Source organism: Loxodonta africana, chromosome 1 (genome assembly GCF_030014295.1).
Source record: "Loxodonta africana isolate mLoxAfr1 chromosome 1, mLoxAfr1.hap2, whole genome shotgun sequence".
NCBI lineage: Eukaryota > Metazoa > Chordata > Mammalia > Proboscidea > Elephantidae > Loxodonta > Loxodonta africana.
This window is the reverse complement of record NC_087342.1, coordinates 171,805,739-171,821,304: the sequence shown is the minus strand read 5'-3', so window position 1 is coordinate 171,821,304 and position 15,566 is coordinate 171,805,739. Positions and strand designations below refer to the sequence as shown.

General features: G+C 37.7%; 1 protein-coding gene and 1 pseudogene across 3 annotated transcripts in view; one reads left to right on the top strand and one right to left on the bottom strand.

Moving 5' to 3' along the window:
* Positions 1 to 15,566, top strand: part of SEC63 (SEC63 homolog, protein translocation regulator) — a 78,797-nt gene that overhangs the window by 28,566 nt on the left and 34,665 nt on the right. For all 3 annotated transcript variants that reach the window (XM_064289499.1, XM_010600917.3, XM_064289501.1), the window contains exons 5-8: positions 6,636 to 6,697; positions 7,321 to 7,379; positions 12,112 to 12,162; positions 13,420 to 13,528. In XM_064289499.1, the coding sequence (XP_064145569.1) occupies positions 6,636 to 6,697; positions 7,321 to 7,379; positions 12,112 to 12,162; positions 13,420 to 13,528 (281 nt within the window). The remainder of the gene's footprint in view (positions 1 to 6,635; positions 6,698 to 7,320; positions 7,380 to 12,111; positions 12,163 to 13,419; positions 13,529 to 15,566) is intronic.
* Positions 546 to 2,459, bottom strand: LOC104845693 (TBC1 domain family member 19-like; annotated as a pseudogene).

Below are 15,566 nucleotides of genomic sequence, written 5' to 3'. Positions count from 1 at the left end.
TTATTTCTTCATACCAGGTTCTAACATAAGGGAGATGAGGTCTGGTTATTTTTGAGGGATTAGACCAACTGTTGAATTCTCTGATTCATTCTTCCGGATACAATTGGAACTTGGTTTTCCAGTGTAAAAACCTATCTTTAGGCTACTTTATACCCAGTGGGCAGCATAGTTATTATATTTAAGGTATTTTAGTTTTTAAGAAGCCATGTGTTTTCATGCATTTCTGCACATGATTATGTAACTTAATTCTACACAAACTGTATACATGGTCACTCATAAAATTTAGGGGAAGTATTCTCTAGGTCAGGATTTACAATCTAAGGTCTCTGGGATTGTATAGAGAATTAATATGTGTTTGTACATGTGCATTTTTTCTAGGATAGAAGGTCTGTAGATTTCATTACATTCTTAATAGGATGTAAAAACTACACACACACACAACCAGTAGCCATTGAGTGAATTCTGGCTCACGGCAACTTCATGTGTGTCAGTAGAGCTGCGCTCCGTAGGGTTTTCAGTGGTTGGTTTTTCTTTTCTTTTTGTTTTTAACTGGTCTTTATTGGCTTATATGCCAAGTTTAATTTTGGTTTTATGCAGAGTTTGCATAGCTCATGATTAGTTTCTAGTGAAAAACTAGATGTGTTGTCAGTGACCTTGAAGAAGATTGGGGTGACAGTAGCAAACAGAAAAATTTGAAGAAGAGGCATAACTTTTGAAGTAGAAAGGTCAGCAAGAACTGCTTGAGCTGCAGCCAGTAATGTCACCTCCCTCAGGTTCACTGCTCGGAAGGCAGCCGTTGCCAGGACAGCAAGAATTTCTAAAGAGTTGTATCCTAAGATTTCTATCCTGCAGAAACAAGAGTTGATCAGTAGCTAAGTACCCAGATAAAGCTCGAACCATCTATTTAAATGGTACGCGAAGCGGTTGAGCCCCAATTCCACGTAGATGATAAAAGAGTTGAGGAAGATATGTTTGAAGAAGAGTTTCAAATAGCAAACACAGTGACACAATAGCAGAAGGCTGAGAAGAGATGGAATGGAGTTTGAAAAAAAAAAGTGCATACATCTCACGGAATATGTGATACAATTCGGAAGGCTCGTGTATAGAAAACAGTGGCACAATACATGTTGAAAATCCATGAAAAGGGATTACACCATTTGGTAGATAAAAGATGGCATATTCTTCTAGTCCTAGATTTCCACTTATGTATGATTTCGGTGATGAAGCACTGTTGTATGCAGAGTGATCCAGCATGGATGTATCTCAGGAAAACCAGAGTAATACCTGATATAAGTAATCTTCAAATACAAAATAATAATCATCATTGCTTGTTAGACCGTCCACCAAAAGGTCATGTTGTATCACATTGGTCTTCAGCTGCTCATGGTACAAGATATCCACAGGCTGACTGAAAGTATTTGAAATGAGAGTCCACAGTTCATCTCCCAGTGCTATGGGACTTCCTTGTCTGATACACTGCTGAGCAGCAGCACTATCTTGTTCTGCTAAAACTTCTGCCCTATATGTACATGCTCATTTTCAAAAAGTTCAGGAGGCACTTGTGTAGAATCATCTGGACCCAGTTGTCCTGTATTTAAGCTGAGTTCTACAAAGAATTCTTTCAATTCAGGAATGTCTTTTACTTTCAGAAGAACTTGGATTAAATGCAGATGCGTCCTGAAACTAAGAGAATCACTGTTTTCATAATTTGGGTTGCAAAGATTAATTAATACCTCAAGAAAATCCTTAGGTGCATAAACAGGTCTGAAAAGGCTTAAATCTGGTTTATCAGTTTCCATTTCATTCCATTTGTTCAAAAGTTCTTTCTGTTCCCCAACAGGCCTCTTTTGTGCCAGTAGAATACTGAGTTCAATGAACATACTATTTCAACTTTTCAGAATTCTTTTTTCCCAACTTCCCTGTGCTTTCCTCCTGTATACCGAAGGTTCTTTAAGATGTTCGAGAGGGGCAACAGGATGACTAGGTAAAGGAAACGTACTCAATTCACTATAAACAGCATATTGAAGTTTCTTGTCCCAACCTGATATTTTAAAGAACTCCTTAAGATCTTGTTTTAGTGATTCAAGTTTAATCTCAGGTCTCTGAAGACTGATCTTGAGTGCCATTCATGCCTTCTCCAATGCTCAGTTGTTTTCCCTTGGCATATTCATACCATATCATTTGCATTCTTCTTTCAGTCATTAATTGAATACTTTCTATGTGCCAAGTGTGAATACTTACTATGTACCAGGCGTATTAGTCAATCCTCACAAAATGGGACTTAAATTTCCGAGTGGAATGGAGTAGCTGGTAGCTGATCAGCACCCCCACTCAGAACAGCCAGGCTTGCCACTGCAGCTGAGTGTACAAATTGGTGTCTTTGGGCTTTTGGACTATATGAGCAATAATGAGAGACAGAGCCGACCTTCCTGTAACATTTCCCTTGCCCTAGCTGCCAAAGTGTGGGGACAGGCCTCCAGCAGAGAGAGAACGGGCTACTGGGTCCCACTCTGGGCCAGTGACACTTCTGTGGGACCTTATTACGTTGGGATTTCTCTGGCGGGTGTTACCTGGCAACTCTCACTGATTTTTTGGAAGTAGTTTGCTAGGCCTTTCTTCTGAAATGCCTCTGGGTAGTAGACTTAAACTGCCATCCTTTCAGTTAGCAGCCAAGTGTATGACTCCCCAAAAGTTAAGGGATATAAGTATATTTAGAAACTTCGCAGTAATTGAACTTCTAAAAATTACCTTTGTGTCATTGATCTTGTTCAGGCTTGTTACATATGTGTTATAATGAAACCACATAGCTTTTAGGTACTTTAAGTCTTAGGAATGTTATTATGCTGAAGCACTGATAAGTAGCAAAAAATCAGTTGCTTTCTTATACTGACTTTTTTTTTTTGTCAATTACATTTATTTATATATCTTCTGGAAGTATAATTTTAGAGATGTGCTGTTTTCATTTGACTGGGGCCCTTAACCCTTTGGTAGTCTCAAGATCTCCGCCATAAAGTTAATAATTTGTAAATAAATCTTTAAATTTATCAAAGGAGTTCAGGTAGTTGGAAATCCATAGTGTTGGAGCTGAAGGGGTCCTGAAGGCCCTCTTGACTGCCACTGTACAGTCTTGTTGGCAGAGGTCATATTTTGTACGTCTTTGCTTTCTCTTTTCAGTACCTAATGTAACACTGGATAAAAAAAAACCCAGTGCCGTTGAGTTGATTCCAACTCATAGCGACCCTATATATGTTTTAAATATTTAAATGGAATGTGTTATATATTTTCCTGATGCTGAATTTGTCCCTGTGATTTAGTTTTCTAATGTTATTGGGTGATCCTTGGAAATATTCAAGGAGAGGCACCGTGGAAATGTGAAGGAAAGCGGAGTGTCAGGGATTGAATGGCTGTGAGATATGCTGTCTTTCCTTGAAAAATGCAGGCCTGGGATGAGTTTAACTGGGAGATTTCCTTTCCATTCAGGGGAATGTTTGTAGGTGGGGAGTGCACTTGAGGGTATTCCTATATAATCTCTAGACCCAAGTACAGTGGCCTCTGAGATCCAAACTTTCTGAAGGTGACCTGTAGTCCTTGTTTTGTGAGAAACAGTATGGACCAGTGGACAAGAACATGGCTTTGGGATCTAATAGGCCTGGTTTGAATCCCAATTCTGCCAGTTACTAGATGGACTATTTGAATAAAATACTTTATTTCTCTGTCTCTTGGATAGAGATTACTGTAAAATGAGGTTAGTAATCAACTCACCTCATTGGGTTATTCTGAAGAGTCAGTGCATACAGTAAGTGCTTACTAGATGTAGGGTCCTTTTCCTCATACTTTCCGGTGAGAGAATCAGGAGTCAGATGGTTCTCACTCTAACCCAACTAATCCCAAGAAGAACATAATAGACTATGTGGTTGATCAGCTCTTATTGACCAAAATGCTCTAACATAATATATCTCTACCTTCAGTCCTCTGCATCCCATCTTTATGCTTTTTGCTATAGTCACATACATTTTTTTTAATTTCAAATAATTTTAAAACACTATTTTTTATTATTGAGAATACACCCATTTAAACCCATTGCTGTTGAGTCAATTCTGACGCCACCAGGGTTTATTGAGAATATACACTGTAAAAAGATATACCAATTCAGGTTTCTACACATACATTTCAGTGACACTGATTACATTTTTCAAGTTCTGCAAATATTTCCCCCTCCTTTTCTGAGTTGTTCCTCCTCTGTTCATATAAACTCACTGCTCCTAAGGTTCCTATCTAATCTTCGAGTTGCTATTGTCAGACATAATGTGCAAGGCAGACATTCTTTACTAATTAAGCTAGTTTTTTTTAGAAATCCAGGGATATTTTTGGCTTAAAGTTTAAAGATTATCTCGTGGTTTCAGGGGATTATCCAGCCTCCATGGTTCTAGAAATTCTGGATTCCTTGGGAATTTGAAATTCTGCTCTGCATTTTCCCCGTTTTGATCAGGATTCTTTTATTGAATCTTTGATCAAAATGTTCAGTAATGGTAGCCAGGCACCATCCAGTTCTTTTGGTTTCATGGCAAAGGAGGCAGTTGTTCATCTTATACTGGGTTTTAAAAAGTTGATGATTCGTTTAAGTGCCCAGCATGGTGCCTGTTACACAGCAGTTGTACAAGCTGATTTAATGAATGAGTTATGGGATTGTAAGCAGGCATGTGTATGTGTATGCTGCAGAATCAATACTGCTTCTCTGATGTGAGCTGTGCTTCATTTTACAAAATCTGAGGCCATTATATAGAGAATAAAGAACAGTTCGTTGTGTTGTCATCATCAGAAGGGCAGAAGGGGACAGAGGATTATTTTGGGAAAAAGAATTAGATTAGAAAACAGAATATTGATAGAAATAATAGCTAAAGCTTTGGGTTGGGTAGGCAATTGTACGGGAAACCAGGGCATAATTTTTGAGAAATAGCCCGTTAGCCAAAAAAGAAGTCTCAGCACCAGCTCTTACTAACTTCTCTTAACTTAGAAGAGTAGTGTCAGTCATCTAGTGCTACCATAACAGAAATAGCACAAGTAGATGGCTTTAACAAAGAGAAATTTATTTCCTCAGTAAAGTAGGTCAAAAGTCCAAATTCAAGGTGTCAGTTCCAGGGGAAGGCTTTCTCTCTCTGCCGGCCTTCTCATCAATCTTGCCCCAAACTAGGAGCTTCTTTGCTCAGGAACCCTGGGTCCAGAGGACATGCTCTGCTCCTGGCACTGCTTTCTTGGTGGTATGAGGTTCCCTGTCTCTCTGCTTTCTTCTTTCCTTTTATATCTTGAGCGATTGCCTCAAGACACAATCCGGTCTTGTAGATTGAGTCCTGCCTCACAGCTGCTGCCTACCCTCCCGCATTAACAGAGGCAGGATTTACAACATACGGGAAAATCACACAGTACTGGGAATCGTGGCCCAGCCCAATTGATACGTACATTTTTGGGGGGACATAATTCAACCCATGACAAGTAGTCACTGTAATTATTCATCATTTCCAGTTTTTAGTTGACCTGTCTATTCTCACTGGCTTCTATATTTTACTGTGGCCTTGGGTCAAATGGTGTATGTGAAATATCTAAACAAGGACTAAAGATGTCAAGGTACCTGTTCTCATGAATGATTAAATTGATAAGTTTAATAATATTTTCAAATCATTGAAAACTAATCAGTGTACTTTTTGCTATTTTATAAAGGTGGTATTCTTGCATTGCCTTTGTCAACTTGGGGCTTTGTTGAATAGAAAATATGTTGCATATTAAGTGCTTAAGTTCTGGGAAATAGAAATAATGGCTAAAATTAGATTAGGACATATGTCTGCCCTGTCTCCTTAGCTACATTGTAAAGTTTTTGAAGGAATTGAATTTTTCTTCTAATGTGTTTTAACATCTACATTGAGACCTGAAATAAAACCACTCTGATTCTGTGCCTTGAACCATTGCTCAGGTCCGGGGTTACGTTTACACTTAGGTGTTTAAAAATCACTGTCACTTTCATATTGCCAGGATTAGGAAGCTGTTGTTTTAGCAGGTTTTTTTTTTTGGGTTAATGGTTGCTTAGGGGAAATTATGACCTCAGCACAAGGCAAATGACCTGTTCCATAGCAGTGGTTTTTTACAGGTGTTCATTTGTTCTTTGAGAATGTGGTGTCAGTGTTTTGGATAAAGCCGCCATTATTTATTAGGTTAATATTTAAATATGTATATATTTATCAATATTGAAGTGTAATACATACTTATTGAAGAAAATTTGTAAAATATATGAGGGTATAAAGAAAAAAATTAAAATCACCTGTACTACTCCTTGCCTTCTCAGAAAATGTAGTGGCCTTTAAAGTTTCATCTTCTGACTTGAACTGGCTAAACTTGAGAACCCATGGCCCAACCGGGAAATTATGTTAAGATTCAATAGGTAACATTTTCTGTAATGCAGAATTTCCTGCTCTCTCCTCCTCGCCCTCCCTGTTTTTTCCGTGGTATCAGAGAGGCTTTCCTTGGTTCCCTGAAATTAACATCTTTTAAGAAACGAGTTGCTTGGTTAGTTGAATTTGTATGTATGAGTACCCTCTTTTCAGATATATCTTTCTAATTTTGAAACTTTGTTCTTTTGATGCTAGTTTAACTGATGAAGAGTCTCGAAAAAATTGGGAAGAATTTGGAAATCCAGATGGGCCTCAAGGTGTGTTAAATAATGATTAAATATTGTTGATATGATATGTGTTAATGAAAATGTTAACTAGATTAAAAGGAATATTTTGATTTTCTTAGTTTATGAATAGGAAAATTATTACCATGAGGAGTTAAATAGATATGTAAATTGAGTTGCCTTTATTTTTGTATTTCCTCCTATATACAGGTTTGGAAGATAGAACTAAGGCTGACTCAGGGAGGAGAGTAGCCACGTTATTAGTCATTTCTAGTTTGTAGTTGATAAATTTCCGACTCATAGCGACCTGTAGGACAGAGTAGAACTGCCCCATAGAGTTTCCAAGGAGGAGTTGATAAAAACTGAGTGAGAAAAATCTATTTTTTTTTTTTGTGACTTCAAACATTTTTGCATGTATTCATCATGTTTATATGAACAGAACACAAAAGAATTTCAGGTTTTTTAAGATTTATTTTTACCTTGAAAAATTTGAAGTTTCAGATAATAAGTCATGTTTCTTAACTTTTGTTTTATGGAGATACACATACTAAGATAATCTTTCTCAAAGTTTTTTGTGGGGGGCAAATTTTGGGGATATAAATAAGTAAAACTGGAAGTCTGTTTCTTTAGAAACTATCACTTTCCTCCTATTTCAGCCACAAGCTTTGGAATTGCCTTGCCAGCTTGGATTGTTGACCAGAAAAATTCAATTTTGGTGAGTGCATTTAAATATGAAACATTATAATGTATCTGATATAATTTTTGTTATATATGGTATGTGTTGGTATTACAAAAAAAATACTGGTATGTTTTAAAATTTAACTGTGTATTTAAAATATAATACATGCTAGTTTAGTTGAAGAAAATTTGAAAAATAAATGAGAGTATTAAAAAAAAAAAAAAAGAATCACCTGCATTCTGCCTTGCTTTCTCAGAAAATGTAGTGGCCTTTAAGGTTTTATTTTCTAGCTTGAACTTTGAAGATAGTTTTTACATAACGGAGAAAGGAATTGGTTCCCATTATTAGGCGGCTGGTTTGGGACAGGATGTTCTAAAAGTAGTTTTAAAGCATTAAAATTGTGGTGATTTCTTCTCTTTTGGAAGTAGCTTCAGAATTTGGTCCTTCCCTTGGTTTGGGAAACTACTGGTTTTCAACAGTATCCACATTTATCCTAAGGACTGCTTTTTTGGAAAGTTCAAATTATCTTTTCTTCCATCTTTTGCTGTTGTTAGGAGCCGTCGAGTCGGTTCCGACTCATAGCGACCCCATGCACAACAGAACGAAACACTGCCAGGTCCTGAGCCATCCTTAAAATCGTTGTTATGCTTGGGCTCATTGTTGCAGCCACTGTGTCAGTCTGCCTCATTGAGGGTCTTCCTCTTTTCCACTGACCCTGTACTCTGCCAAGCATGATGTCCTTCTCCAGGGACTGATGCTCCTGACAATATGTCCAAAGTATGTAAGATACAGTCTCGCCATCCTTGCTTCTAAGGAGCATTCTGGTTGTACTTCTTCCAGGACAGATTTGTTCATTCTTTTGGCAGTCCATGGTATATTCAATATTCTTCGCCAACACCACAATTCAAAGGCATCAATTCTTCTTCAGTCTTCCTTATTCATTTTCCAGCTTTCACATGCATATGATGTGATTGAAAATACCATGACGTGGGTCAGGTGCACCTTAGTCTTCAAGGTGACATCCTTGCTCTTCAACACTTTAAAAAGGTCCTTTGCAATAGATTTACCCAATGCAATGCATCTTTTGATTTCTTGACCACTGCTTCCATGGCTGTTGATTGTAGATCCAAGTAAAATGAAATCCTTGACAACTTCAGTCTTTTCTCCGTTTATCATAACGGTGCTCATTGGTCCAGTTGTGAGGATTTTTGTTTTCTTTATGTTGAGGTGCAGTCCATACTGAAGGCTGTGGCCTTTGATCTTCATTAGTAAGTGCTTCAAGTCCTCTTCATTTTCAGCAAGCAAGGCTGTGTCATCTGCATAATGCAGGTTGGTAATGAGTCTTCCTCCAATCCTGATGCCGTGTTCTTCTTCATATAGTCCAGCTTCTTGTGTTATTTGCTTGGCATACAGATTGAATAGGTATGGTGAAAGAATACAACCCTGACGCACACCTTTCCTGACTTTAAACCAATCAGTATCCCCTTGTTGTGTTTGAACGACTGCCTCTTGGTCTACATACAGGTTCCTCGTGAGCACGATTAAGCATTCTGGAATTCCCGTTCCTCGCAGTGTTATCCATAGTTTGTTATGATCCACACAGTCGAATGCCTTTGAATAGTCAGTAAAACACAGGTAAATATCCTCTGGTATTCTCTGCTTTAAGCCAGGATCCATCGGACATCAGCAGTGATATCCCTAGTTCCTTGTCCTCTTCTGAAACCAGCTTGAATTTCTGGCAGTTCCCTGTCAATATACTGCTGCAGTCATTTTTGAATGATCTTCAGCAAAATTTTGCTTGCGTGTGGTATTAATGATATTGTTCTATAATTTCCATATTCAGTTGGATCACCTTTCTTGGGAATAGGCATAAATATGGATCTCTTCCAGTCAGTTGGCTGGGAAGCTGTCTTCCATATTTCTTGACATAGGCGAGTGAGCACCTTCAGCGCTGTATCTGTTTGTTGAAACATCTCAATTGATATTCCATCAATTCCTGGAGCCTTGTTTTTCGCCAATGCCGTCAGAGCAGCTTGGACTTCTTTCTTCAGTACCATTGGTTCCTGATCATATGCCACCTCTTGAAATAGTTGAACATCGACAAATTCTTTTTGGTATAATGTGTGTATTCCTTCCATCTTCTTTTGATGCTTCCTGCGTCATTTAATATTTTCCCCATAGAATCCTTCACTATTGCAACTCGAGGCTTGAATTTTTTCTTTAGTTCTTTCAGCTTGAGAAACGCCGAGCATGTTCTTCCCTTTTGGTTTTCCATCTCCAGCTCTTTGCACATGTCATTATAATACTTTACTTTGCCTTCTCAAGAGGCCCTTTGAAATCTTCTGTTCAGTTCTTTTACTTCATGAATTCTTCCTCTTGCTTTAGCTGCTCAACGCTCAAGAGCAAGTTTCAGAATGTCCTTTGACATCCATCTTGGTCTTTTCTTTCTTTCCTGTCTTTTCAATGACCTCTTGCTTTCTTCATGGATGATGTCCTTGATGTCATTCCACAACTCGTCTGGTCTTCGGTCAGCAGTGTTCAGTGCGTCAAATCTGTTCTTGAAATGGTCTCTAAATTCAGGTGGGATATACTGAAGGTCATATTTTGGCTCTCGTGGGCTTGCTGTGATTTTCTTTGGTTTCAGCTTGAACTTGTATATGAGCAATTGATGGTCTGTTCCACAGTTGGCCCCTGGCCTTGTTCTGACTGATGAAATTGAGCTTTTCCATCGTCTCTTTCCACAGATGTAGTCAGTTTGATTTCTGTGTATTCCCTCTGGTGAGGTCCATGTGTATAATTGCCATTTATGTTGGTGAAAGAATGTATTTGCAATGAAGAAGTTGTTGGTCTTGCAAAATTCTATCATTCGATCTCTGGCATTGTTTCTATCACCAAGGCCATATTTTCCAACTACTGATCCTTCTTCTTTGTTTCCAACTTTCGCATTCCAATCACCAGTAATTATCAGTGCATCTCGATTGCATGTTCGATCTATTTCAGAAAGCAGCAGCTGATAAAAATCTTATATTTTTTCATCTTTGGCCCTAGTGGTTGGTGCGTAAATTTGAATAATAGTCGTATTAACTTGTCTTCCTTGTGGGCGTATGGATATTTTCCTATCACTGACAGCATCGTACTTCAGGATAGATCTTGAAACGTTCTTTTTGACGAGGAATGCAATACCATTCCTCTTCGAGTTGTCATTCCCAGCATAGTAGACTATATGATTTTCCAATTCAAATGGCCAATACCAGTCCATTTCAGCTCACTAATGCCTAGGATATCGATGTTTATGCGTTCCATTTCATTTTTGACGATTTCCGATTTTCCTAGATTCATAAAAAAAAAAAAATAATATATATTCCAGGTTCCAATTATTCATGGATGTTTGCAGGTGTTTCTTCTCATTTTGAGTTGTGCCATATCAGCAAATGAAGATCATGAAAGCTTTACTCCATCCACGTCATTAAGGTTGACTATACTTTAAGGAAGCAGTTCTTCCCCAGTCATCTTTTGAGTGCCTTCCAACCTGGGGGGCTCATCTTCCAGCATTGTATCAGACAGTGTCCCACTGCTATTCATAAGGTTTTCACTGGTAATGCTTTTCAGAAGCAGACTGCTGGGTCCTTCCTCCTAGTCAGTCTTAGCTTCCAGCATCACAGCAACACCCAAGCCCCCACAGTATGGCAAACTGATAGACACGTGGGGGCTTCCATCTTTACCCAGGCTAAATTAATTTTAATACACACTAAATTAAATGGTATATATTCCATACGGTACTTGAGGAGGCAGTCAGATATCAGACTTCAGTCAGGGATAGGTGCTGCAGCTCCAAAGCATCAGGAATTATCTTAACCTGTTGTTTAAGAATAGATGATTCCCTACTTCATCTTTCTTGGAAATAATTATCTAGGAGCTATATTTGAGGCAATTAAAAAAAAATCCACACAATCAGATTGTAGTTGGTTTTAAAAATGGCTATTCAATCCTATTTTATGGCAGCTTAAAATTTATTATCTTCAGGGGTATATCGTTGCTGCACGTAAGCATATTTGTCATGCTTAGGATTATTCTGTGGGAGTAACAGAGAAAGTTAGTAAGCTACCAGAGTTGGGATCAAGTAGTAGGAGAAAACCCTGAAATCAACAGACAGATAAGACTAGCAAACAGAATCTTATAAAGTGGCCCCTTGATATTTAGGCAAAGAAACCATTTTAGCCAAGAGTGCTGCTGCTCATTTTTTTCCAAGGTACTGACTACTTGCACAGTATGGATATGGACCTGACTGGAAGGAAAACATAATTTATAAAACTATGTTTTGCTGTGGTTTTTGAGAAGAGTGTCAGTAACAAATTAAAAGGTAATTTATTGTAGTGGATAAGAGCATGGATTTTAGGGATGGACTGCCTGGGTTCAAACCCTGGCTCCACTACTTAGTAGTTTTGTGACCTGGGACAAGCTGTGTAATCTGTATGTAGGGTCACTATGAGTTGGAACCAACTCGATGGCACCTAACAACAACAATAGGGGTACTACATATAGAGCAACCTCTTTTTTTAAACAGCTGCATGTATTCCCTGTCTGCAAAAGGTGAATAATGATAGTACCTTCCTCATAGAATATGAGAATAAGGATTAAACAAGGTAATACATGAGGAATGCTTTTAATACTGCCTCCTGCATTGTTAGCCTGCAAATAAGTGTTCATGAATGTTGTTATAATTTACCTGACGAAGGTCATGCCTTTTTTATCTTCTTTTCAATTCTAGGTATTACTTGTTTATGGGTTGGCATTTATGGTTATCCTTCCAGTTGTTGTGGTAAGTTCTAGCTCTTTTTATTAACAGTTTTGGAAAGGGAATTGGTATGTTTTGGAGTCTCCCTGTAAGATTGTAATTTGCACTAGAATATAATTCATGTTAAAGTGCTTGGCCACTGACCAACATGTTGGTGGTTCAAACCCATCCGCTGCTCCATGGAGAAAAGACTTGGCTATCTGCTTCTGTAAAGATTACAGCCTACAAAACCCTATGGAGAAGTTCTACTCTGTCCTGTAGAGAGGCTATGAGAATGAGCTCTGTAGCACACAACAACATAATCCATTGTTTGCGTGTGATATCAGTCACTTGAATCTGTTAAAATGTTATCTCCTTCCAATCCATATGTTTTCACATAATTGAGATAATACAGATGTACTTAGAATTTAAAAAGAAAGTCTTCCTTTACCACCTTATTCAGTTCTGTTTCTCTCTCGGAAATAATTACTAAGTTTCTGTTTCTCTTTCAGATCTTTTTTTCTATGCATTTATGTCTACTCTCCTCACATGACTTTTTTTTTTTTTTTAACTTTAAGGTGACCATACTATATATATTGTTCTGTGACTTTGTTTTGCTTAGTATATAGGGCTCAAGCGTAACGATTGTAAGGATGGCTCAGACTGGGCAGTGTTTTGTTCTGTTTTGCATAGGGTCACTATGAGTTGGAACCGACTCGACGGCACCTAATAACAACAATAGGAGTACTACATATAGAGCAACCTCATTTTTTAAACAGCTGCATGGTACCATAATATGGAGATACCATGAGGTTTATCTCTTGATTTTAACCATTTATTACTTTTACTTCTGGTATCCTTTCTGATCCTTTAGTTCCTCTGAGTCCGATAGCAAGGCTGATAATTAACCAGTCTTGCTTTCTTCATATGATTGTTGTGTGAGGACCCAACTGAATGAAATAATGTGAATGAAAATATCATGCCAACTGTAAAATTGCTACTAAACTTATTTATTAAATACTTATTGAATACATGCCATATGTCAGGATTCAACTTGTTGCTTATTCTCGTTTTGTCTTCAGACAATTTCTAGCTGAAACTTTGGTGTTTAGGCTCGAGACAGTATGTAAATATTTACTAAAGAAATCATTTGAAATATGTAACAATGTGGCATTTGTTTTAAAGCTCAGATGTTTTATTGGTTTATGAATAATTGGAAAATTTGACCATAAACATATTCTGAATCAAACTTAAAATGTATTTTAGTTTTCATTTGTCACTTCTTGTTTATTTTGTGTTTAGGGCTCTTGGTGGTATCGCTCAATACGTTATAGTGGAGATCAGATTCTAATACGCACAACGCAGATTTATACGTACTTTGTTTATAAAACCCGGAATATGGATATGAAACGTAAGTAAACTTAAGTAACTGTGACTTTAGTGAGATTATTTGAGTCGTTTATATGCAGTTGATATATATTCCTTAACTGTACAGGGAAATTTCATTTTACAGTTTTGTAGATATTTTGTTCTTATAACTAAAGCTGGAGGAAAGTGCTGGAACCTTTTATCACATTTCTTGATCTGTATTTCTGATTATCAACATTTACTCGATTATATATTATCAGTTATATACCATCAAATTTTGGTAAAGCTTCATATTTGCTGATTTTGTAATAATCCTAATATTTATTATGTGTTGTATTTAAAAAAAATTTTTTTTGTGTACCAGACACTTCTAGGGATTGCATATATATTAACTCATTTAAAAATCTTCTCTATGCGCCCATGAGTAAGTGCTGTTTTTCTGTACATTTTATAGATGAGGAAGCTGAGGCACAGAAAAGTTAAGTAACATGCCCAGTGGCACATAATAAGTAGCAGAGCCAGTGTTAAACCCAAGCAATCTAGCTCCCAAACACTAAACCACTACATTATCCTGTCTTCACTTTGGTAAAAATAAATAGAAGCATTGGGTGTGTTGAAAGAAAATCATCAGAATATTTCATTCCCAGAGTCTTACTTCAAAATTTCTTATAAAAAAGAAATTTCCTAAATACTTTCTTTGATCCTGTAAAACAAAATTTTAGTTTACTCTTTGAATGTATAGTGTCACCTTTCAGAATGACTGCTTTTCAAAAATCATAGGCCATCCCCCCTTCCCTTCTTAAAAAGAATAGGTGTTTAATACTGTTTATTACCAGTTTTACTAATTTTCTTGGTAATGAGAAAGAGATTTCCTCAGGATCATATGACTGTGTGTGAACAGACTTATATTTCTGAGGAATAAACAAATATTTTTCTCTATTATACATAACGTGTTTTAGGATGGTGCTGGATTCAAGTATCGATATAGAAACTTATTCCCTTATGAAAATATTTTGTGTTCATAATCTTTTTTAACATGTTGTTTACAAAGTGAATTTGAGTTCTGGTTGATTTCTGAGGGTGGCACTTGGTCTCACAAAATTAGTTTTGTCAGAAGAGCATTATTTAGCTGTTGGGTTTAGTTACATATCTGTGGTTATTTTAGTGTTGCCACCAGTTCTGTAGCTAGCATAGGAAAAAATGTTTACATGAAAACGTTTGAGGGTAATTAATAGTAATTGTTTGTGGTGTTGTTAGGTGCTGTTGAGTTGGTTCTGACTCAAAGCGACCCTGTGTACAACAGAACGAAACACTGTGCCGTCCTTATTATGCTTAAAGCTCATTGTTGCATCCACTGTATCAGTCCATCTTGTGGAGGGTCTTATTTTTCGCTGACCCTCTACCAAGCATGATATTATTCTCCAGGGACTGGTCTCTTCTGATAAACATGTCCAAAGTACATGAGATGAAGTCTTGCCCTCCTCGCCTCCCAGGAGCACTTTGGCTGTAATTCTTCCAAGACAGAGCTGTTTGTTCTTCTGGCAGTTAATAGTAATAGCTAACACATACACTGTGCTTTCTACGTGTCAGGCACCTTTTAAAAATTTTTACATATATTAACTTATTTATTCCCCACAAAAACCCTATGAGGTAGGAACATAAGAAGAAACTGAGGCACAGAGAGAGGTTACTTAGCTAGGAAGTGACAAAGCCCCAGGGTCAATGCGTTAACCTCTTTGGTGTCCTGACTTTAGCGAGTCCATTGCATGTGTTGTCCTGCGGTAAGGTGAGAGTGATGACTATAGTGCCGATCCTTAAAGCTAATGAGAGTAATGCTAATGTACGTGGCTGCAAATGTGGTGTATTTTTAGGAACACTATTCCTCCAAATAATGGGCCCTGGTGGCATAGTGTTAACCAAAAGGTTGGCAGTGCAGATCCACCAGCTGCCCCTTGGGAACCCTGTGGGGCAGTTCTGCTCTGTCTTGTAGGGTTGCTACGAGTTGGAACCGACTCAGTGGGAATGGGTTTGGGTTTCCTTTTTTTGTTGTTCCTCCAGAACCCCCCAGGGTTCCATGATAA